General features: G+C 29.3%; 1 protein-coding gene across 1 annotated transcript in view; it reads right to left on the bottom strand.

Moving 5' to 3' along the window:
* Nucleotides 1–26,999, bottom strand: part of LOC148312812 (uncharacterized) — a 42,038-nt gene that overhangs the window by 6,492 nt on the left and 8,547 nt on the right. Inside the window, exon 5 of the mRNA XM_088273424.1 lies at nt 17,986–18,167. Within this exon, the coding sequence (XP_088129550.1) occupies nt 17,986–18,167 (182 nt within the window). The remainder of the gene's footprint in view (nt 1–17,985; nt 18,168–26,999) is intronic.

The following is a 26,999-nucleotide window of genomic DNA, read 5'->3' as shown; positions in this document are numbered from 1 at the left end:
ACGTAAAAATATTTAACGTAGATTGATTTATTATGAAATTCTTAAGGTTTAAATACCTCTCTTGAGTTTATTTCTACGTCTTTCTATAAATTATGAATTATTATACATTTTTTTATTAAAGTTCATAATTTTATAATATACATTCTTCTTTTTATAATATATATTTTCCAAAGGTGTGTTAGATGGTGCATAATTTACATAATCAATAATGTGAAAACATAGTGATCAGTAGTTCACATACGAGTAGTCCAGGGTTGAAAAAATCTTAGCGTGAAAAAATAGCTATTATTTAGTTTGGGATCCCCCTGGAAATTTAACCGGGGTCACCAGCATGGTAGATAATATATACATATATATATATATATATATATATATATATATATATATATATATATATATATATATATATATATATATATATATATATATATATATATATATATATATATATATATATATATATATATATTATTCTTTGACATCTCATCAAAGATGAAGAAGAATATGGAAGTCTGGGCATTTACGGGGCTTACGACCGTCATAGGCTGGTTTGAGTGAATGTATATATTTATATATATATATATAAATATATATATTGGGTTGATGCAAAAGTTTTGACCGTTTTTTACATATTTTTTATTTTTTATTTATTTTTTTGTATATTATTTATTTAATAAATTATATAATTTTCATCAGTTCTTATAACCTTCTTCCATCTTTTTATCAACTTATTTATACCAGTAGTATAAAATTCCGTGGATTTTGATGCGAAAAATGAAGTAAGGGATGTTTTTACCTGCTCTATTGAATATTTTTTTTCATCATTTAAATTTTTTTGCAGTGATCGGAATAAATAAAAATCAGAAAGAACAAGATCTGGAGAATACAGTGGATGCTTGATAACATCCCAATTTAACTCATTTAGCTTGTGTTGGGTCATCATAGCCACATGTGGTCGCGCGTTCTCGTAATGAAACATTGCCCCTTTTCTGTTTACCAATTCTGGTCTATCCTTTTGAAGGTCCATGTTCAATTTGGATAATTGCTGACAATATCGTTCTGCTGTACTTGTCTTATCGTGTTCCAAGAGTTCAAAATACACAATACCCTTATTATTCCACCAAACACAAAGTATAACTTTTTTTATGGATTTCGGCCTTCGAAGTTGTTAATGGGGCTTGTCCAGGTATAGTCCAATGTCTTTTTCTTGTCACGTTGTTGTACACGACCCATTTCTCATCTTCCGTCACCAAACGATGCAAAAAAGGTTCATGTTTTTGTCTCGCACTCAAAGCAACGCGCGTTGAAATACGATCCAATAAATTGGCAGCCGACAATTGATGAGGTATCCAAACGTCGTACCGCGAAACCATTTCCATACGCTTCAAATGTCTTAATACGATTGTTTGGTTGACTTCCATCATTGACACAATCTCCCTGATGGTTAGACGTGGATTGGAGTCAATTATGACTTTTAACTTGTCGTCATCAGACTTCAATGGCCGCCCGGTACGTGGTTTATCAATGAGTGAAAAATCTCCTGATCGGAATTTTGTAAAACATCTTCGTACCTGTCGAACTTTGATGACATCTGCTCCATACACTTCACAAATGTTTTTGGTTGCAACACTCGCGGTATTGTCTTTACGGAATTCATAAAGTAAACAATGACGTAAATGCACTTTATCGAACGACATTTTGAAAAAATACAAGGGGTTATTACTGGACTCTGGCTAGGCCAAAACTGTATAGAAAGTAGAGGGAAAGCATCCTTTATACAATGGAATCATAAAAAAGAAGATACTTTTCATAATTTATGAAAAAAAAATTTTTTACCTGGGATCATAAAAAACGGTCATTACTTTTGCATCAACCCAATATATATATATATATATATATATTTATATATATGTATATATATATATATATATATATATATATATATATATATATATATATATATATATATATATATATATATATATATATATATATATATATATATATATATATATATATATATATATATATATATATATATATATATATATATATATATATATATATATATATATATATATATATATATATATTTATATATATATATATATATATATATATATATATATATATATATATATATATATATATATATATATACATATATATATATATATATATATATATATATATATATATATATATATATATATATATATATATATATATATATATATAAACAAATTATATATATTTCTATAAAAATACATCAATTTAAAAAAATTATCAACATCAATCAAATTTTGTGGTAAAACCGAAATAAATTTTGTTAATCGATCATTAAAATAAACCCATCAAACCAGAACTACGAACTAACTGACATATCTATCGGATATTTCAATGGCAAACACATGGCCGAAGATTGATTGAACTTTAATGATAAGATTTACGTTTTATCAAGCTGAAACCATAAGTTTGAGGTTCCATAGAAAATGATGACGGACGTTTGCCTTAATTTATTATGCATTCAGGGGTTGTTCAATTAGGTGAAACTGTATACACTGAGATTGACGGTCGGCAAACTGAACTTTATATCATTTTACAGAACTTAATATTTATGTTACTAAATATACAAAATTGTGTCAGAAAACTTCAACTTGAGATATCAAAAACTAATTTCATAAAGGTGGAAACAAATTTATTCAAGAAAGATATTTTTAAATAAGCTGAAATATTTTTTACTGGAAAGTGGATTTTTTATCTATTTAAATAATAATTGTTTTTCTTTTATTTGTAAGATTATTTTATTATTGACTTGCTTTCACGCGTTTCGGTAGCAAAAAAAACTCATGATTTTCCCAATTTACAAATATTGAAGGTATGTATTGAAAGTTGATGGAAAAAAATAGTGGTAGTGAGGATCTAAAATTGTCGGAAGAAACTTTAAAAAATATTCTAAGATTTATCCGCACCCAATTGTGTATACGGCACTGCATCGTATTGCCGCAGCGTTATCTTGATAGTTACTTACACGAAGGCAAGGTGATCACTCCTGCCTTACAGGAACCAGTACAGGTAATATGAAATAAATATTAGAGTGTAAAATCACTAATATTTATTTTCACCCTCCTGGGAATCGAACTCGGGACAAAGCACGGTAGCTAACATTAACCGTTACACCTCAGAGGTAGACAAAGATATTATTTCTCGATATTCTTACTCATCATTTGTTGCCACACTTCTGTCTAACACATAATAAAAAAGTTAGGTACTTAAATTTAATGTAGGTACAATATTATATGAAGTTTTGATGATCCTTTCCCTATGGCAAGATCCTTGAATAAATAAAATTTTCATCCATTTATTATCGACTATACTGGGCCGTTGCCTTCTTGTTTGTTTTTCAGATTTCATGAATTGAATATGGGTGTCTCATCTTATAAAAAAATATTGTTATTATATCGGAGCAGAGGCGGATGAAGGCGAGCGGTTATATTCAACGCGCCCCATACCCCGCGGCGCATATTGAGATGTGATAAATCAAATGTATCTTCACGTCTTGTAGTCGAGAGATTTGTGTGGGATCCAGTGCGGATTCCAGAGTGAGCTACACACGAGGATACTAAGAATATTATTTTTTAGACTTTACAACAAAAATACATGTATTTACTATTTATTTTCTAGTTCTGTTTAAATCGTCGTCTTTTGTGACTTTTCAGGCTAGAATTGCTCTAGGCATTTTTCTGGTAAGACTTGTTTTCGTTATTAACACCTCGTAAGACCTCTTTATTCATTAAACATTTGTTTGTAAACAGTATATAACAAACACAAACTAGCACAAATACGGGTATGCAACCCCGAAGGACCGAGCCATTCCTGGTTTTCTTTTTTGCCTCTCCTGTAGTATATTTAGTTCCTTCACTCACGCCATCTGCATCCAATTAAACACATTCCACTCCACTTGATCAAATATGCGGTGCTCTATGCAGTATATGGGTGCAAACAAGATTTGTAAAAATAATCATAAATATTTTTGTACATATATCTACGTGAAATTCCATCTCAGTACATAAATACTGAATTTTACTCTCATGAAGAGACAATTATTTTTCTTTATAAGTTAATATCGTAATCTGGGTATTTACAGATACGTCATTATTCCTTTTTCTAAAAAATTACATATTTGACTCTCTTGAGATATACAATATGTAAAAATATTATTTTTGTGTTAATTAGTAAGCTTTCGTACATAGTAAAGAAAGCTAGTAGTATTTTCTGCAATGGTTGGGGTGACCAGTGACAAGGTATGTCACGTCGCCGGAGATTGATTAAACTCCACAAGTTCACCTCCCAATGTGAGAACCGTTACGCCATACATCATACTATATACAGTATTCCAGGCTACATAGTGTCTCACACGACGCAGACACTGACGCCGACGTATTTTTTTTCCACGTGAGTCAACATTCTTTCTTGCTCTTTTTATAGTGCTTGGAAAATTATTGGCCCAGGGTGTTGAATAAATTTTCGAGGAACGACTAGAATTTTTTTCTGTAATGATATCACGAACCCTTAAATTCATAATTTTTTATGAATATATATTTTTTAATACGCAAGTGTATGTTGTATATGTTCATAGTTAAAGCTTACATTTCGTTATTACAATATCTAATTGTACTAAGAGAATCCAGCTTTATTGCGAGCTTTAAAAAGTGTTTTTATTACTTTCATATATTTTATGATAATTATAATAGAATTTCACAAAGCACACGTCGATTCAGTATTTTTAGGTTTAAATAAAAATATTAATTTATTGGATTAAAAGTTTCAATTGTATTATTTTTTAATTTAAATTTTACTTGGTAAATACCACTACTTTGTTATTACAATAAATAGTAGTATTAACCAAGTATAACTTAAATAAAAAATTAATAGATTTTACCACGTGACTGCCGAATTAATTAATTGTTAATATTCTTAATAATTATGTTCCAGGGAAAATACCAAGAATATTACATTTATTGTACAAAGTATCAATTAATCAGATCAATGGCACCCTGCATATTCACATGCACTATAATATTAACATGGTCACTATTATCGGATTCATTATGCATAAGTTTCTTTGATAAACTATGTTTTGTATTCAACAAAATAAAAAGTAATGTAACATACATTTCGAGCAAAAGAATACGAGAAAAAGTCTACCGCTCTCATGGCCGATGTGCTCTACTCAATATCATAAATTATACGGTGAATCTTGAAGTTAAAAGCAAAATAAATTTCAAATAAATCACTTATGGAAGATTTATGTGCCATTAACAAAAGGGTTTTGAAATTGCGCTGAACGGGAAATGGTTTTCAATACTTCGTGATTCGACTATTAAAATGTAACGTAAACCTTCAGTAATTATTATTATTCCTGCGGAAATCTTACACCGCTGACGCCTTTCCCTTGACGGAACCAAATCAGGACACCCTATAAGGTATTTAACCGGTTTCTGTAGTAATTTGAGTGGTAAAACGATATTTTGCTTAATGAGTTCGAAATATTAAATTATGACCGAGCGGTAAGGAAATATACTAAAAACGGCAGGTCATCTAAGTTCGATCGGTGATATTTTATTAAACATTCATCGTCATTTGCCGTTTTGCTGCCCTATTTCAAAAATTTGACAGGATTTTTCTTCGATAATATTCTATAGCCTAAGAGTAGCTTGCACAATTTTGAACTAGTATAGATATGCACTTACAAGTGCCTAAACCACTACTTATATTCCTGTATATATGTTATTAAAAACCCTTTTAAATTCATAAATCAATATCACGGGACTGATCTCCCACGCTTTATATGTTCAACGATTGAGTTAACACCATATCGTTCGATACGGTGCCCTATGCACCATAAGGGTGTAGATAAGGGCCAGAAAAAGATACTCTAGTTTTAAACGTTAGTTTTAAATTTCAAAAGCTTAAAGTATGGATATTAACATCTTTGTATGTTTCAAATAAATTTAAGTTATTTAAAAAAACGGATCCGCACAGTAGCGATAATTTTAAACGCCCATAATATCGGAAATGAATGACGCACATAAGGCATCTCTTAACTTATGTATATGACGTGGTTATATTGTTCTTTGTAAATCGGATGTAAATAATATTAAAGTGGGTGTATAATAATAAAATAAACAATGTGTTGCTTTGTAATTAAAGAAACGACAATAAAAGTTTATTCTTAATTCATCTTTACAATATTTTTCTATCTATCTGATTCTGACAGTTCACAATATTATATTTTTTCTAGCTGATGTCTTTTGTTTATTCAGTGCAACGCATGGGACATCTGGTGGTAGATTTGTACTATATGTAGGTACTTAATAAAATGTATAGGTAGGTACCTGGGTATTTTATTACATGTATACATTCGCATGTTCCGACCTTTGAAACAAAACACCTTGAAAACCAACCGTTTATGCCCACCGTCGTTATGTAAACATTTTTTAAATATTTTATTCAGTGGGTAAATTTATTTGTTTTGTTTATCCTACGTGACATGAGTTATTCATGTCGCGTCATCTGTATACAAAAATTATACCAGAGAAAACACGTCTACGCGCGGGCGGAAGTGGGAAAACCAAACGCCAAAGGTGTAGCAAATTCCGGCTTATTCTGACCGCAGTGCCTGCGAGTAACCGGCGCTGTTATTGCGTTCTCACTTTATACACAGGTGTTTATTTACTATTGTACGGTCTCGGAATCGGGTGGCTGAGAGGCTGGAAAGCTAAATATTCCTTGTGTATGGCGCACATCAAGCTGTCGGAAGCTTTAGCTAGCCAGAGGGGAAATCAAGCTCAGCACTCTGCAGACAAGTGGTACGATTCGAAACAACAGTTTTTTTGCTGGAGTAGCCACTTTATGCTGCCTTAATTCTGTAAAAACAGTTTACTGATAATTCTAAACAAACATATTTATAAAGTGAAACAGAAAGGTTTTATCACGAGAAATAAGCAAGATCCCATTATTTTTTTTAATTGATTTCTTTATCGTGACATGCTCTATTATTTGTGTTTTTCTTATACAGTGGAAAAATGAGAAGACTACTTAGATACATTTTTGCGAAGTTGTAATATAAGCCATGAATGACAATAATAGTTAAGTTATTATTTTAAGTATTAGTATTTCTTCAAATCTGTTGCGACACGTTTTCCGACGCATTCAGCATCATTACTAAAACGGTATTTTATTATGACGCGGAATGCATTTAAATATGGTCGCAATAGAGTTGAAGAAATAATGATATTTATTAGGTTAAATTTAAATTGAAAATGGATAGATATTATGAATCAATATGTGTTAGAATAATATTTTAAGTAATGATTAAAGAAAACACTTGTTTTTTACCACTTGAGTTTTATTATAGACTACATGTTTCAGAAGTTAAACTTCCATCATTCAGGTCTGTATAATAACTATATATTATAGTTATTATACAGACCTGAATGATGGAAGTTTAACTCCTGAAACATGTAGTCTATAATAAAACTCAAGTGGTAAAAAACAAGTGTTTTCTTTAATCATTGTAACATGTCTTACCACAAAGTTAATGCCGAAACAATTAATTAAATATTTTAAGTATGTTTAAATCTTTTTTCACAAATACAAACTGACTTCAACCCTCAAAGATTTGCTATCAAGAAATTAAATCATGCTACGAAAGTTAAAAGTTTTTTTTTTTTTATTTCAAATCTTTAAAATATTTTGATTCAATGAATACGAAAAAATATCAATACTTGTATATTTTTTTTCCAAATATACAATAAATTTTTTAGGTTTCATATAAAAATTCAAATCGCTCGATACTGGAACGATATTATGGATATGTCAATAGAAAAAGAAAGTTTAATTATTTTAAAATGAAAATAATAATAATAATAATAAAACCCTTATCCGCACCCCAATGGTGCATAGGGCACTGCGTCATATCAACGCAGTGTTATCTTGATCGTTTACATATGAAGGAAAGGTGATCAGCCCTCCGCTTCAGGTACCAGTCCAGGGTAATATTGAATAAATATTACAGTGAAAAAAATCACTTTTATTTATTTAACCCCCCTTGGGAATCGAACCCGGGACCTCCAGAACGGTAGCCGAGAGTGCTGACCATTACACTACGGAGGCGGACAAAATGAAAATAACTCTTATACACTAATTCTTAGAATTTTTAGTTATTTTTTAATTTAACATAATCCAAAAATAAATAAGGCTAAAGTTAATACAATACAGGAAAAAATACCCACGTTTTCGTAAAGTCAGTGTCGGACTCGTAAAATATTAAGACTCTGTATTTATGAATGTTAAGTTGGAGAGCATGTGCGAGTCCTGCAAAATTATTCCCTTTGTCTATGGTGTAGGTAGGTATGGCGCTGCGGATAACAGTAGAATATGTCTGGAAACGTGATATTATAGTAAAGTGGTCTCTTTACGAAACTAGACTCGAAGTGATGGCAGAATTAACGATTTGGATCGTCCCGGTCTCGGGCCAATCTCGTCCCTCTGACTGACGGCTTAATTAACCGTTGCGATTCAATTTTGGTGCAAAAAGAGAGGAGAAAACCCCGCTGTAGATAGAAAATAGATGACGCAGTCAATACTTAAAGGAAGTTTACTAAAATCTTTATAAAATAATAATACTCAAAGCCACCTACAAGTCGGGAAACTCATTTCAACCGAGTAATCTGTTTAAAGAGTAACTTACAGTAAATGGCCTTAAATAATTCGTTAAACATTTAATAATTTATCTCATTTTAGATGTTTGACTAAACAGTGATAATTATCAAGTTTAATAATTATGTATCTTAACGCGAATGGTTTCTCAATTAATTAAATTATATAAATTTAGTGTAAATTTATTGAAAATGGAGTTATTAACAATTTATTTTTCACATCTCATCAAAGATGAAGAAGAATATGGAAGTCTGGGCATTTACGGGGCTGATGACCGTCATAGGCTGGGTATGGTAAGTGATCACTTTACACACGTGTAACATTCACCAATTCTACCCATCATTGACAACCACACTACTCAAATTCTTGGAAGTTCTGTATATATGAACCAATTTTGAAACATTATTCTTGGATCCCTAAAACTTCACTAGAGACATCTATTGGTGAGATGAAAAGAAGCTTTTTATTGAGCAGAAACTCTTTTATTAGTATGTGAGGTCCGAACCCTGAATTATAATCACACACATGAGAAATGCCAGAAAATATCATTTCATTTTTATTATTTTAGCTTATAATTTGACCAGATAATTTATTTATAATTCCATTTTTCATCTTTGATGAGATGTAAAAATAGTATGAAAATAACTCCTGTAATTGGAGATACTCCAGATTTTGTGAACAAGTATTTGGATACACTCAAAATGTTGTATTAACAATGCATTAAAAGCTGCATTTTCTTCATATTAACATTGAATTAATTACGTTATCAATATATCCCCTCCTTTAAAATAATCTTCATTTTATGACGCGCGCTGTAGCGTAGTTGGGCTCGACTGCGAAACTGGCGTCCTGGGTTCGATTCCCGCCAGTTGCAAAACTAATTAAAGAAATATTTATTTCAAATTGATCTGGGAGTTGGTGATGTATTTTTCACATTTACTTTCCCTATCCTTACTATCCTAAATGTAGACAATCATTTTAAAAGTTGGGGTTTTGCGAGGTTACTCCTTTAAAAAAATTCACCGTCATTTGTGCTAGAATATTTTTCTTTTTACTAAAAACTCCTAAATCTGTAGATTCACAACTATTCTTCTGGGTTACCCATATAACACTTAAGAAACCTTATTTTTATTATATTTTTTGTAAATTATTATTACCCAATTTTTTTTTTAAAACAAGAAATTAAAGAGGAAATTTCCCTTGGAATTAATATCGTCTTTTATTATTATTATACTTTGTTTAAATTGTCTTAAAACTCGTTTAAAGCTGTGATTAGTCACCTCGGGCTAGCGGGCGAGCGGCCGAGGAATCTGGTAGGATGCTAAACTCATTATGTTCGCGTAAGGTAACGCTAAAGTATGTTTAGGGGAGAATCGGAGCTAGAGGGGGCCACGCACATCCATGAAAATATGCCTTAATTACAATCGTATTAGAGGAAACTCAACAAATATAACATAGAACAAATATCACCCCCCATAGGAAATGAAAAGGAAGGGAGAAACCTAAGGCTGACAATTTTGTCTCTCTGTTTACAATTATATTTCTGTAACCACCTACTAGTTTCAGTAAATGAATAAATAAAATAACTGTACAAAAAAATTTTAAATTTTTATCAATCAAGTTATTTAATAAAGAATAATAAAAGTAGTCAGGGAATTAGAGATTTGAAAAGTTGAATAGAAAATATTATTAAACATAAAATATTTTTCCTTCCGTGACCAAATAGGGTATGAAAACAAACTAAAAAATTAAGAATTCATTGCCATTCAACAAATTATTCATATTAAATTACCGTTTGTTCACTGATCGATATTTATATATACATATGGTTATTATATGCAATATTTAAAGAAAACTTTATTTTATTCATTCATATTTATAATTCTCAAGAAAAAAGTTTCCTCTGTTCATGAAAATATATATTCATAGTTATTGTTAGAAGTTCTCATAATTTTGCGATTAAAGTTAAATTTTTCATCAAAATTGCAAAACAAATTTGTAAATTCATAGACTATTTTAAACATTTTAAAAGGTTGTTCCGATCTATTTTCGTTTGTTCATAATGACCTGTCTAAAGCATGTGTTAGCAATATTTTTTCTTCATCAGCCTCGGTGAGTTTCAAATTATTTTTCTTATTATTTATTTTAGAATTATTTTTCCTTTTTTTAATCCATATGGATGAGCATTCATTGAACGAATGAGCACATACGGTTTTGAACAGTGAACCTCTATTCTCGTTCTGATGGTCGTGTTCCAATGCAGAAGAAAAGTCCCCGTACTGAAACATTTGCCTCCGACACGGAACACAGCACGCAAATTGGAGGTCGTTTCTATGAAATTGAATTAAATTTTCATCGTTCCCGCGGGAAACGGTTATATCCTACCTACAGGATACAATTCTCGAGTGATACTTACAAGATATTCTATACGTTTAAAGTATATATACATAAGTGTACGCGCACATCTCGAATTACCAAATTTCGTTTCGTAAATTAATTTTACTTAAGTAGGTATTAATTTTCTTAACTATGATATAAATATATGATTATTTTATCGGTAAAATTATCAAATACTGTCAAGAAAATCAAAAGATTTAAAAAATAATAACCGATTTGTAACATATGCAGGTACGTTTAAAGCTTTGATTTACCTGCTACAAGTTTCCCGAAGAAAATATCAACATTTTTTTTTTTATTTTTTTTTAACAAAATACATATTTAAATAATACAAAATAGTTGGTAAATATACCAAGCATCTCAAATATAACGTTTCTACCTCTCTAATAAAGCAGAAACTTGTTTTTAGAGAGGGAGTTCGTTTTACAATTATTTTTTAAAAGAACTAACCATCACGCCGCTTCCCCGCAAGGGTAGGCAGAGAGAATAGAACTTCACACCACTCTCTCCTTGCAAACATTCTTCGCCTCTTCTACTATGGTATAAATAAAATAAATAAAACAAAATAAATTAAAATTATTCCATAACCACTCACCGACTACTTCTGTCTACCGGTTTCGAGACGTACCCGTCTCTTCGTCAGGACATACACTACAATTTAACAATCATGCGAACAACACTACACCACACCCACTTAGTACTATTCACATACACTATCACTACACATGCAAAACATGCAGAGCGAGTTGTTAGTCCCACCATGCTTTTGGGAAACTAACTTTTCGGGTACGTCTCGAAACCGGTAGACAGAAGTAGTCGGTGAGTGGTTATTTACTAACATTACTAATATCAATTAAAATGTTTGACCACAAAGTAAATGCTTTGAATATAAATAATATAAAATTATTCCTTGGTATGGAGTTCAGGGGTAAGTCTTATATGTTTTTTAAATCTAGTTTTTAAAGATTTGATAATTTTTTTATAGATTTTAAGAAAAACATAATTAGGAGTTTCTATGTATATCTTCAATATTTTATTTTAAAATGTTTTAGCGTTAACCAATTTTAGTATAAATGTCTACTTATATTTATTTATTATATTTTAACTGATTTTATAAGCCGTTTAAAATAGATTGAATAAATTTGTATTAAAAAACACCGATTTCATGCCTTCTTTTGTCGCTTTAACCAAACCTACTAAAAAATTGTCACTTGTCACCAAGAAAATTTGTTGAAAGTGACTCGACTTAAATAATAATATATACGTAGACACCTGTAATAATTACACTATCCAGGTACGTGCGTGTATGTATAAGATACAATTTATCATCCTGACATAAATATTTTGACGGTGGTACGCATATCCCATATACCGACACCTTTACGTAATATGTGGATCCGAATTCACATTACACGGATCACGTGTGAAACTTATCATTAATAATACTGTAGTATCTTCGAAACTGAAATTACCTAATAATTATGATCGTGGAAATTTCCTTAATGCCTTTTGTACGCAAAAGCTCGGATTTGTTTAAGTAGGTACGTGAATATTATTATATTTTAAAGGAATTAAAAATGGCATCAAGGATCAAATTGTTTGGAATTTTTTTAAATTGTTTTAAAGTATTCATTATGCTCGTGTTAAATATTAATCCATCAAAAAATATGCATATTATCTGTACATCAGTATAATAACTTCTTTTTAAAAAGAGGCGAAAAGAAAACCTTGTGACCGACAAGTGTTACGGTTTAAGATTTAAAATATATCAGCGATATTTTAAAATGTATAACATATACACAGGGTGTCCATGCTGCGAGAGCAAAGCTTCAAGGGGGTGGTTGGGGATGCCGAGAAACGCATAAAATCTTTCTACAGGGGGGGGTCTAAAATGCACCGTTAAAGAGTTACAAGGTGTTTAAGTTTTTTTTTTTTAACAGTATTAGAAATTTAATTTTATCTGAAAAACTGTTCATTTTTAAAACTTAAATTAAACTGATTTCGATAGGTAATTATTGTACCTTAATTTTGGTTTATCATTTGTTGATCAACGCCATACTAAACTGAAGTTATTTAGCTTCAAAGTTGAAAAATATATATTTATTTATCATTAAAAACTTTTTTACAATACTTGATGCAATAATGTATTATATTTTTTTACAATATTATATTTTTTTGATGAACGCCTCACTAAGCATAGCCCGTGACGAGACGTTCATTTACATTATTTTTAAAAAATACATAAGAGAATGTATATATCTAGATAATACAAACAATACAGCATCATTATTACACCAATATCATTTTTGTTGAGTTAAAAAGAAAAGCCATTCTTGCAATTAACAATAACAACAACAAAAATGAGTAATATTTAATATTGTGCATTATGTTAATTACTTTAAATACTCGAAGACAGCATCCCTCAGTGTAACGTTATATTGAAATGACAAGTCCTTTCAAAAATAAATTTCATTCATGTCATGTTCACAAATGTTTAAATTTGATTTGAAAACTCAATGCTTTCATAATGAACCATTACAGATCGGTGAATTATCCGATTGAGCTTGAATATAAATTAAATACACGTTCCACGTAATATCTGTAAAACCTAAACATTAGAGATATTAATTGATATCAATTCTCACAGTTGTAAAAAGCTATTAATTTTAATATGAATGCACAAATATTATTTTCCTGGGATTTCATAATATATTATAGGTATTCAACATTGTATTTCGAAAATATCATTTGTTTTATTTTATATAATTTTATTAAATTATGACGTAGTACATAAATGTAGTTTGAAATTTCTTAACTCAGTCTTATCACCTCATCACCTCACTAACTGCACTGGTTACGCTTTCCCGAAAGGGTTGGTGTAAATTCTGCCTCTTCATGTATAAATCCATACATAATTACGCTCTAGAGTATTTAAAAGAGCTATCTCTTTTTTCCCAATTCAGTCACAGTGAAGCGCACTTGAGGTAGTATTTTACAAAAATGGCGATATAAAACATAAACGTTATAATGTTCGTAAAATGTTTTATTATTATTCACAAAAAAACATTTTTATTTGAAATCGTAAGAAAATAAATATTGTGTGCATATCAATTATATCTAAAATACATACGTAATATAATAATATCTTTCATTTAATATTATATATCGAGTAGCAAAAGTGCAAATATGGTTATTATTTAAAAAAAATTATCGGTTCTTGAAAGAAGTTTATTCAACGCGGCAAATAACTAAAACTAATCATTATTTTTGATATTTAAAAAAACCTTACTTCTTATTACTTGATTGAACTGCCTTTTAAAATTAAATACGTATTTAACCTTAAAATTTATTTCATTAAATAGCTACATTATAATTATATTCACAATCTTTTTTCAAATCTTAAAAAGAAGTCATGTTTCGGATGGCGTAATTATTAACAAGGAATTATATACATACCATCTTATTCACTAACACTCTCGCATTCTTAGTGAAGAGTTCGCTAAACGAGCAGTTTTGTTAGGAAATTGCCTCTCGAAGTATTTTATGAAGTGATCTCGCGTATTTAAGACACCGAAAGCGGAATTATTCCCCTTGGTGCTTAAGCTTTTTGCCAAAGGGTCATAGAATTTCTTATTAAACTTTTATTATATTGTACCAGGCAAGGAGGAAATAATTTGTTTAAATTTATACGGCTGCTATAAATTAGGGCAAATATCGGGGTGAGACTACTACCAGCTCAGTTCATCCTGCCAGGCGCTCGGTAACTGGGAGATGTACATAGGATAGGTTTAATCTCTCGCCTTACCTACGTCTACCTACGAGAATTACGTTTCAAATTGAAAAATTTCTCACCCCGAATAAAATACAATCAAAACGCTACATCTCGAGATTAAGCGATTCGGATAAAATGTTTAAGAAGCATTTTAATGATGTACTCCATTTGGAGATTGAGGAAATCTATGTTTGACACTAATTGCTTAGCCGACTGAGATAAATTGTATTTTATAGTGATTATAAACGTGATTATCTTAATAACCACTATCTAGCGTCGCTGAAGCAGTATTACTTTAAATCACGAATCTTTTTTTTTTTTAAGAAATATGACATTGCAACATAATCTGTTTTTAAAATAATAGAAAAAATATATAATATTATAAATTATTAATACAATATTATAAAAATATGTAAATTAAAATTTTAAATATACTTATTTATTTCTAATTCTACATTTTTTTGTTAAGTTATGTTTTACCAAAAATTTATTAATTTTTTTGGTTATATATATATATATATATATATATATATATATATATATATATATATATATATATATATATATATATAATATATATATATATATATATATATATATATATATATATATATATATATATATATATATATATATATATATATATATACATATATATATATAAATATATATGTATATATATATATATATATATATATATATATATATATATATATATATATATATATATATATATATATATATATATATATATATATATATATATATATATATATATATATATATATATATATATATATATATATTTATTTATATTTTTTTTTCTTTTTTTTTTTCGAGTTCATATTTTTATATATAAAGAATTAAAGTTCAATTTGAGTGTTTGTGACGATTAATTCCCAAATTTAAGATAATATGATTAAATGTATAATGATTAATAGACATTACATTTTATTATCGAACAAGAGTTATGGAATATTTTTTGCTTGTTGTGTGAAAAAAACTAAATGAACACAAAATGTAATAGCTCATTTAGTTGACATTTCCGCGATTAAGAACATTCTTACTAATGGAGCTACTTCTTGCTGAAGCGTTACAGAGCCACAATTTTCATTCCACTCGGCATTTTATCTCGTTTCATCCTTTACAGTTTAATGTATGCACCACATTAGGCTATGCATACATATTTACATTCCGAGAGCGTCTAGCCCGCCGAATCTGCACGAGATTTTATTGTTACTTAGTAACAGATTCATGTATGCAAAATGGAAAGGATTCACTCCAGCCAGGCTGACTTATACTAATACGACGTTTTACGTGTATCATAGAATGTCTAAAATACATTATACTATTGTAAAATGATACTTTATATGACCTCAATGCTAATTGAATAGTATTCTTTTTGTTAAAGATACTAAATTATATCTCGTAATTTAATTATATGGAGCTGATTATATTATCAAATACGATGAAAATTGATCCATTTCGTTATCCACAACGCACGAGTGTAATTATTTCATTTCTTAAAAAAAAACTGAAAGGATTCACTATAGCCAGGCTGACTTACAAAACTTGACAGCTTTTATTAATATTTGGGTATTTTTTCTAATACCACGTTTTACGTGTATCATAGAATGTCTAAAATACATTATACTATTGTAAAATGATACTTTATATGACCTCAATGCTAATTGAATAGTATTCTTTTTGTTAAAGATACTAAATTATATCTCGCTTGGAGACTGGTAAAATAAACAAAAAAATATATTTTGGTTGCTTGTCAAAAAAAAATTAACTTGTAAAACAGAATTCAATAATTAATGATTAGGGATTATATAATTATTAAATTTAATTGAAGAAAAGTAACATTTTGAGCGTGTCCAAATACTTATTCACAAATCTGGATTATCTCCACTTGGGAATTATTACACACACGTGAATGTCCACTTAACCAGCCTATGACAGTTCGTAAGCCTTGGAAATGTCGAAATTAATATACAGACAATATTTCAAAAATGTAATAAAATTTTAATTTACGATTTCAGTTCTAAGACATCGATTCAGCAAATAAAAGGGATACATATTAAGTTATTTCAATCAGTCACTCAGCAATTATTTAAAAAAACTGTTTTATAATTTTTTTACAATGTGCAATTGTTTTATAATCTTTAAAAAAATAAAGAAATATCATTGGGGAATGAAGTAAATTCATAATGGTATAACCCATAACAAAGCCCCGTTTAAACGTATTTATGCATAAGTAGAAATTACACAAACAGCATTTATCCACTCTGAATGTTAAGGACATTTTTTCTGGAAATATTATAATGGTTTTATACTTCAACGCTGTACACGAAAAGGAAACTGTGTTTTCAACAAATACGGCGGACCACAGAAATACAATTTAAAAAATATTTCAAGTATTAATTTCAGTAAGCGATTACAATAATATAATATAATAAAATAACAACTACTATAATACAGTTTTTTCAGCATATGGATAAATTATTTGAACATGGATCGGATTTAGTCGTTACTGACTTCATCAGACTGGTGATATCACGCCATGTAGCAACAAAACCCGATCGCTTGTATAAAAAATATGTGGAAAAATGATATAGAAGTACATGTTATTTTATAACATAAAATGGAGTTCCACCAGAAAATTTAGTATATATATATTTATATAGATATATATATATATATATATATATATATATATATATATATATATATATATATATATATATTTATATATATATATATATATATATATATATATATATATATATATATATTTATATATATGTATATATATATATATATAAATATATATATATATATATATATATATATATATATATATATATATATATATATATATATATATATATATATATATATATACATATATATATATATATATATATATATTACTATAAAAACGATCTCAGACAAGTGAACAAACATTTCCGACGTTATTTTCCTTCCAAACGGATTTCTACATTAGTTTTATCATGTCAGTCTGGTTAAGCACAAAGTCGGCAAAAATAGAAGTAATACGCGGAAGTATATAAGTAATATAATCTTACCCTTTGTTTGTCAGGCACAGCTTTGTATGACGTCACATTCGACGAGCGAGACGGTTCACTAGAGGTACGAGTAATTGTTGAAGAGTCCGGCGTCCTTGTATCGGTATGTCCGCCCCTGGATGACGTACTCTTGCTGCTTGTAGCGGAGAATGGTTTTTTGACAACTACTTCTATCGAATGTTCTAAAATGGCAAAGGCAAGTTTTAATATTCTTTATTATTATTTTATTTTTTTGTTTATGGTTCACAAACAATGGAAAACACATAATATGAAATGAAATACGGTGCAATACAAATCGTTTAAAAGATTTTCATCAATTAGTTGAGAACACAACAAACTTAAAAAAAACAAGTAAAATCACAGGTTAAATACGTATTAGAGTATAAAGAAAAATAGAAATTCGGTAGTAAAAAAATAATTAAAACAATAAAAAGTAATAAGAATAAAATTAAAGTAAAAATTAAAAGCGAAATTAAACTAAGCTACAAGATTAAGGTAGAAAATTCACGACTCTATTTCAGTTTGATTTCACTATCTGGTAAAGACCTCTTGTTTTTTTTAATGCCATCATTAAAAATGGCGATGATAACATTATCATTATTTTCTAATTAATTGTGCAACTTTAGCATTCTAGGTGTAGAGTTGAAAAAAGCCATATCGTTATTGTAAACTAGGAGACAGAATGTGTTATAGTAATGTGTTATAGTGTAGTAAATCCGATATGTATGAGAACATATATATCTAGATTTATTTTTTAGAAACTTTACGTTAAAGTTAATCGGATGGCATTCGGTGCGTTTGATTTAAATCGTAGGAGAGCGTGTATTTTCTTGAGAGGTGATCGTAGAAGACGCTCACAGACGAGATTGAATTTTGTACTAAAAGCACCGATGCATGGAGTCGTATGTAAGCGCTAGAAAGTTTAAAAAAGTAATCCTGACAAAAAATGAGGCTAAAAAGATATTAGGTAAGTTTTATCGAATTAGAAAGAGCAAAACATCATAGCTTTTTCAATTTTGGATATTTATTTTTGTACATAAACAGTGTAAATAAACCAAAATTCAGGCAATTATAAAACAGCTTCAAAATACTTAAAGAATAACTAATAGATTTTTTTGTAAAGTATAATACCGAAAAAATATTTAATAATGTAATACGGGTGTTGAAAAATGAAAAGCGCCAATAACCCGAATAATACGCCTCGAAAACCACACAACGGAGATGTGCATACATGATATTCAGCATATATTTAAATAACACATATTCACACAGACATTCACCAAATATCTACTCGAGTAAAAAGTAACAAATTAATCAACTGATTTTATGGAATATTTCTTTGAAAAAGAGTGTTCCTTTTTACAACAAAATTTGTTTTTCACACGTGTTAGAGCTATTGGAAGGCAATTCTCAGTTCAGTAGTCTTCCTTTCAGCGGTGCATACTGAACCTGTACCATACCATACGGAAACGGTCTTGTAAGGATTCGGCTTGCATCTCATATTCATTCAAGTGAGAAGCGACGTGCACTGTGCTCGGAAGAACGGGAATCAAACCACCGAGTCTGATTAAGGTATTATATGTATATATATATATATATATATATATATATATATATATATATATATATATATATATATATATATATATAATATATATATATAAATATATATATATATATATATATATATATATATATATATATATATATATATATATATATATATATATATATATATATATATATATATTTATTTATATATATATATATATATATATATATATATATATATATATATATATATATATATATATATATATATATATATATATATATATATATATTATATATATATATATATATATATATATCCGTACATGAAGGCAAGATGATCACTTCTGCGCATCAGGGACCAGTCCAGGTAGTAATACATAAAAGTTAGAGTGCACACCAATATTTATTTTCATCCCCCCCCCTTGGGAACTGAACCCGGGACAAACATGCTAACCATTACACAAAGTAACCAATAATATAATGATTATAATAAATCATCTTTCCATTCATTATATAAATATTTTTCCCCGTATATAATACATTTAAATATATCTGTTTGTCCAAACAGATATATTTAAAGTTTGTGGAACAAAATATCACTCATTTGCGATAAGAGTATAGCAAGTCGTAATTTTTCATCATTTTCAAGTATTCGAGACATCATTAAATTGATAAATAGCCATGTTGCTACGCTATACTTATAATAAATAAATGGAATGAAGTCTAGCAATACATTTACGTATGTTAAATTGACTAACACAGTTATGGCGCTTCAAATGCTTCTTTATTTTAATACACTTTAAAAGTATATGGTGAAAATACTGAATGAAAATTTGATAATTCTTGAGTTTTTTTTCTCGGTGCGGTCGACGCGATATAAATTCTGTCCTGTTGGCAGAATTCAATATCCCGCAATATTATTCGGGACACGCAAGGGGGAATATGATTTAACGGAGATTGCTTTTAGGCATAACTTTTCTTATCACTCCTTTCGATTATCGCTGTGAATTCCTACATTCTCGCTCTTACTTAACCTGAAGTGAGAAACATTCTACCATTCTAATGTGCTTCGCGTTAATAGAAAAATATTCCCTCGATTCGGATGACAAACGGAACTACATGCAAAGCTATCGAACCTTACTTTACCTCGTGCAGCCGTTCACGAGAATTGGCACCAGGTCCCGTTGTAATGCAAGATACTCATAATAGTAACGAATAACACTACTTAGGCTTCAAAGATACCAACCTATCCTTAAATATATCATATGACTAATTTTTAATAGTAATAGTAATTTTAATAAGTATTTTATAAAATAAGTATTTTTTTCCCATTTGTATTATAAGTGAACAAAATAACTTTATAACAATCACTGTTTATTTACCACATTAAAATAATAAGAAATATTCTTATTTTTATGTTTATTTTTTTGACGATATAGAGCCTAAATATTTTGAGAAAAAAGTACTTTTAAAGAATGAAAAAAAAATTATTAACATGTTACTAGAAATAAGGATAAAAAAGACTGCCATTTAAAAAAATCAGAATCGCGTACTTTTACTATGCATAAGGGTTTAAAAATGTACGATGAGATGCGTGAAAATATATATACATATATATATATATATATATATATATATATATATATATATATATATATATATATATATTATATATATATATATATATATATATATATATATATATATATATATATATATATATATATATATATTATATATATATATATATATATATATATATATATATATATATATATATATATATATATATATATATATATATATATTATATATATATTATATATATATATATATATATATTATATATATATATATATATATATATATATATATATATTATATATATATATATATATATATATATATATATATATATATATATATATATATATATATATATATATATATATATATATATATATTTATATATATATATATATATATATATATATATATATATATATATATATATATATATATATATTATATATATACATATATATATATATATATATATATATATATATATATATATATACAAATATATGTGTGTATGTGTGTGTGTGTGTGTGTGTGTGTGCGTGAGTGAGATTATCAAATACCGAAAGGTCATTTGATACTACATAGCTAATAGCGTGTCACCGCTACAAGGGTTTTCCAAAAAGTAATTTCCTAGATTATAATCATCAACAATCTAGCATACAAACATATATTGATATTAAGATAACAGTTTTCAGCAATTATTATTTCGTTAAACAAGAAACTTCGTAGAAAATAAACATGTATTTGAGATTTAACCTATACATATTTAATAGGCACTGGAATCAGGTAATAGAACCTCGGCTTGAAACTTGTTGGTATAATGAAGACATAAATGCATTCTTAATGAATATGGGAAGAGTTGCAAACAAACCCAAACACTCGGGTACTTGAGAACTGTCTGGGTTTTGTTTTATACCTGGTACAAATTGCGGACTATGCGCTTTCATCTCATCTTGCCGCATTAAGGAAAACAATAAAGCGTCCCGAATGTTTGTGCACCCAACTTTTTATAAGACGAGGAAGTTCCGAGATCATTTGTTAAGTAAGCGTCCTTTCGCCGGGCGACTTTTCAGTTGCCGGCCTTGCAAACTATTGTGCGGTCTGAGTCTTAGCATCAATTCTTTCAAAACTCTAATGACGAGATATTATACTTCAGACAGAACCATAATTTCCGCAATTCGTTATTCCTTCAGTGTAAGACTGAAGATATAGGTACATAAAGTCTTTATATTTTCATTTAATGGTTTCACGAAATCGTAATATACTTTCTTATTTTTTATCTGCATTTTATTTTATTTGTATATTTATCGTTATATTAATCAAGTCATTCACAATAATAAGTTACACAAAATAACAAAGTACTTGTACTTTTCCAATTACAAAATTCGACATTTGTAAATTTGCGAAAATCCTTGAAAAAGGGGGGAGGAAGTAAAAGAGGTAAAGAGAAAGATTGAACCTCAAGTCAAAGACAAATTTTATGATACATGGGACCACACGATATAAATGTCGAGTTAGAATGTAGGCGATCTCAGCGCTGACAATGACGAAAAGAACATATCGAAATCCCAATATTCATCGTTAACCATTTTTGATGAACGATAAATATAAGAACTTTGTTTGGAGATTGTTCTACTCGTGGGTAGCGCTAAGGTGTCAGTTATCCTGGTGATCCGACTGGGAACTCTAAGGCATATACGTTTCAGCAATTTTGGCGAATCAATGTGAGTTGAGCAATTTACAGAAGATCACGTGTACTGATTTTCTTCGATCATCCAGTGAGTATTACAGTATTATAAAACTAACTAACTAACTAACCATCACGCCGCTTCGCAGCAGGGGTAGGCAGAGAGAATAGAACATTCTTCGCCTCTTCCACGTTCATGCATCTCCTCATACATACCCGCCGATTGTTACGACTCCTAACCTGACCACATTCAAGTATTTGGCATACTTGATCGTGCCATGTTTTTCTCGGTCTTCCTCTGCTTCTTTTCCCAATGACATTTGCCTCATAAATTTGTTTTACCGTTCTTTCCTCACTCATTCGTTCTACATGTCCAAACCATCTCAACACATCTTTCTTAATTTTATCGATAATGCTTATCTCAGCTTTGCATTCCTTCCTAATTTCACTATTCGAACATCTATCATACATCGTTTTGTCGCACATTTTTCTGAGGGATCGCATCTTCTGAGTATTATACATGGTGCTATAATTATACAAGTAGCAAGTAGCGGCTGATATATTAGTTAAACTGTCTAGTACAAGATACTTACTGGCGTACTAGCAAAATTGCGCCTCCGGCGTCTCAAAAATAATGTGTGAAAGTCCATCTTACTTTTGTTTTACTTATTTTTCCCATCGTCATGCGCATGTCGCATATTTCTCACGACAAAGTCGAAAAAAATTCCCGGCCTCCATTTTGTTTTTGTTGGAAATCCTTGTCCTCGACTTTTTTATTATTTATGTATCATTAAAAGATGGCGCCGCATGCCTAACAGCACCAAAAGGCTAAAGGCGCTAGGAATTTTTTATACTTTTTTATATATAAAAAAAAAATCTCGGGAAAAACGCGATTGGAGTTTTCGTTATATGTCGTACTTTTTATATATTTGGCTGCTGTTCCAACATATCATGGCCCTCGTTTTTATACTTGTATAGAATAAATGCTTAGAATAATGCTTAGAATAAACTTCTGAAATATATTGTTTCCATAAAAATATTGCTTCATTTTACCAGTATGCTAAAATTTAAATTAAAAATCAACGCATAGTGCAGCTTGCAACAACTCGTTTTCAATTCACCAAAATCTTTAATTGCATTTCTGACTAGTGGAGCAGGAAACGCGTTATAATGCACGTACCAATTTATTGCGACCACAATTTAATTAAATTTTCATATGCGGAAATTCCACCGCGCCGCGCGCGCCGCAGGTAAAATCTGTTTTATGATACATTTATCGATATCAAATCATATTCACATCGAACTATTGGATGAGTTTCCTTGATAAAAATTATCAAAGAAATTTTTAAAAAATCGTTAATTTTACCCAAGACTTTCAATGAACCGTTGAACCAATAAGAACTTTTTTAAGTGCCTACTTTTTAAGAGACAAAATAAAAAAATAACAATAAAAAACTCACAATAGGTTTGATCACAATTATTGAGTATGCCAAGTTGTGTTCAGTTTCCTTTAAAACTTCTTCCAAATATTCTGAGCGTACATTCCTTCCAAACCGTGTGATTAATTTATATCTTTTCAAGAATTCTGTGAAAAGACCACTTACTCGTACTTCACAGGGCTTAGGCGTTCTTCAATGTTAGTACAAGCCAACTAAAGGAATTTAAAAATCTTATCTACACCGTTACGTGGAAATTCAGCTTGGATTAAAATTCTCTAATCATCCGGTTGGATAGTGGCAGTAAAAAATTGATACAAAAGTTTTATTCAATCAAATTCGCACGCACTAATAAACCCTTTACTCAAGTTTAATTTATTTTTAACTAGGCTTTTATTGTAAAAGTGTTTTTGAGATATTCAAAACAAACACAAAACTCACGACCTAAATTGAATTTGGAAATCGCGCAACCTTTTATTCTACGTTATGGGGATGAAAGAAATGAAGTTGTGTTTAGCTTCCGCAGGAGTTGGCTATTCAATGGGACAACAATCATTATTATCACGACTCGCGGAGAGAAGGAAGGTAAAGTTTTCCCTATTGGCGACGAACACCAAAAAACTGGTCGGATTAGTACAAAGAAGGGCCCAACTTGAGAACCGTTTTGGAAAAACTTTATTTTCGAGCAAACATTCCAATAACAATGGAATCACTTAGCGGCGGTGATTTTTCCTCGACTTTTACGCCTGCTTCTCCTGAATCGACAGGGAAAAGTCTTTGTGCCGGAATTCCGATTAGAAAACCAATTTTCGACACGATTTTCATGAAACATGAAAAAATCCATGTTTGATGGGTATTGCCTTAATTAATTCAAATTATTATTGTTTTTTTTTCAATTCTACCAATATTTTCCTATCCCTGAAAACCTGGTTCCTAAAGCGACCAAATTTTCAAATGATTAATACTAATAATTAATTCACATAAAAAATCCAATTCTAAAATAAAATTATATCAAATCATACTTAAAACCTTTACCATAACTTACATGTAACAATTATTTTAAAATAATACTTTAACTCTCTCAATTTAAATTCATTTTGTCAGTAAAATAATTTATATAAAGTCATGGTTTTTGACCACTGTCCTGTTGTGTACGAGTATAAAACATAGAATTTTGTCTAGCCTCACAACAGTCTGATGATGTCGGTTACGACGAAACGCGGTCACTGGTCAAATGAAATTGATGTGGAAAAAACTATATAGTTGTTAAATTACTATATGAACCAATATTGTTTTGCACCGACATCGAATCTTGCTGCTAGATTGGTCACAATTAGGCGAGAATCCACTTTCACTATCGCATTTATTTTTTCGTTATCAACTTAAAGCTCTAATTTAGAGGATTCATTGGGGTTGAAATTCTATGACCACAAAAATCTATGTAAACGATTTAAGCAATGAACAATGCACCTAAATTTTATCTTAGTGTTCGACCGTATACAAGTCCGATATTGTGTATCGTCTGCTCCTTATTACATCCTCGATAAGACTCACAAATATAAAAAAAGTTATTTATTCGTTTTTCTTCTCTAATACTAATCCCTCGGGGTAAAGAGTCCTCGATCCAAAATTGTGTTTATAATGTTACGATAGATATATGGTACATATATGTTCAATAAGATTTTCGTCATCAAGAAAATAATAACGTTTTTCAACATAATTTGAAATGTATAAGGCAGAAAATTAATTACACTTTTAAACTACTGTATAAAACAATTATTTCCTACCAGTATGTATGTGAAAAATTCGTAGGGTCACAACTTAAATACACTTTGATTGTACATTCAATAATATACATTCATGAAAATGCTTTATATGTCTTCAAATTTTTGCAACATTAAGACCATACGCGCAATAATAAATTTGAATATTCAGAATATTAATAATACATTAAGTATTCTCTTTGTGGTTAGTCATTTTTACTTATTTTTTTTTTTTACAAAAACGTTAGTAATATAATCACCGAGAGTGAGTGGTTATATACTAATATTACATTATATACTAATATTATTGCCACATTTTTGTAAAAAAAATATATAAATAATAAATTTGAGTTAGCTTCCAGCAATACATAGAGCCGTTGGTTCACGCCTAACTATTTTTAGAATACATATGTTTTTTTTCATTAGAATACTTATTGAAAAAAAATTATATAACCTTTCAACAACTCTATCCTTTTCAAAACCACATATTTATTTCGAAAAACAACTTATTATGTCAATACAAAAATGGTATTTAAAAAAAATGTTTCCTGGGCTTTAAGAAAATTAAGTTGCTACTTAACGAATACTAGTCCTTAATTTGCAAAAAAGTATTTACTGTCTGCGAATAGATTTTAACTCGTACAGCGATTATACAGAGCAGCCATGATTTTATACGTCCAGCATGCCTCGTGTGCCGAGAGCGAACAGCAACTAGGTACATAATATTTCCAATGTGAAATAATTGGAATCGGCTACAAAATCTCCGATCATTCTGTTCACAATAGGAAGGCAGTAATCGAGTCTGGTCGTATGAATTCAAATGAACTGAAGTAATAGAGTTGCTAACTGCTAAATGGACATCCTCGGCTAATTTACATAGTTTACGCGTTTCATAGAGCGAAATTCCGTCGATTAGACAGATTCTAATTGCTGATACAGTCAAGTCCTCGTACCAAATGAGTTTCAGGTTTTAATTTTTTATCTCAAAAT

Source organism: Brachycentrus maculatus, unplaced genomic scaffold (genome assembly GCF_059751285.1).
Source record: "Brachycentrus maculatus isolate JH-2025_06_01 unplaced genomic scaffold, ASM5975128v1 h1tg000032l, whole genome shotgun sequence".
Taxonomy (NCBI): Eukaryota; Metazoa; Arthropoda; class Insecta; order Trichoptera; family Brachycentridae; genus Brachycentrus; species Brachycentrus maculatus.
This window is presented reverse-complemented; position numbering and strand designations above follow the sequence as displayed.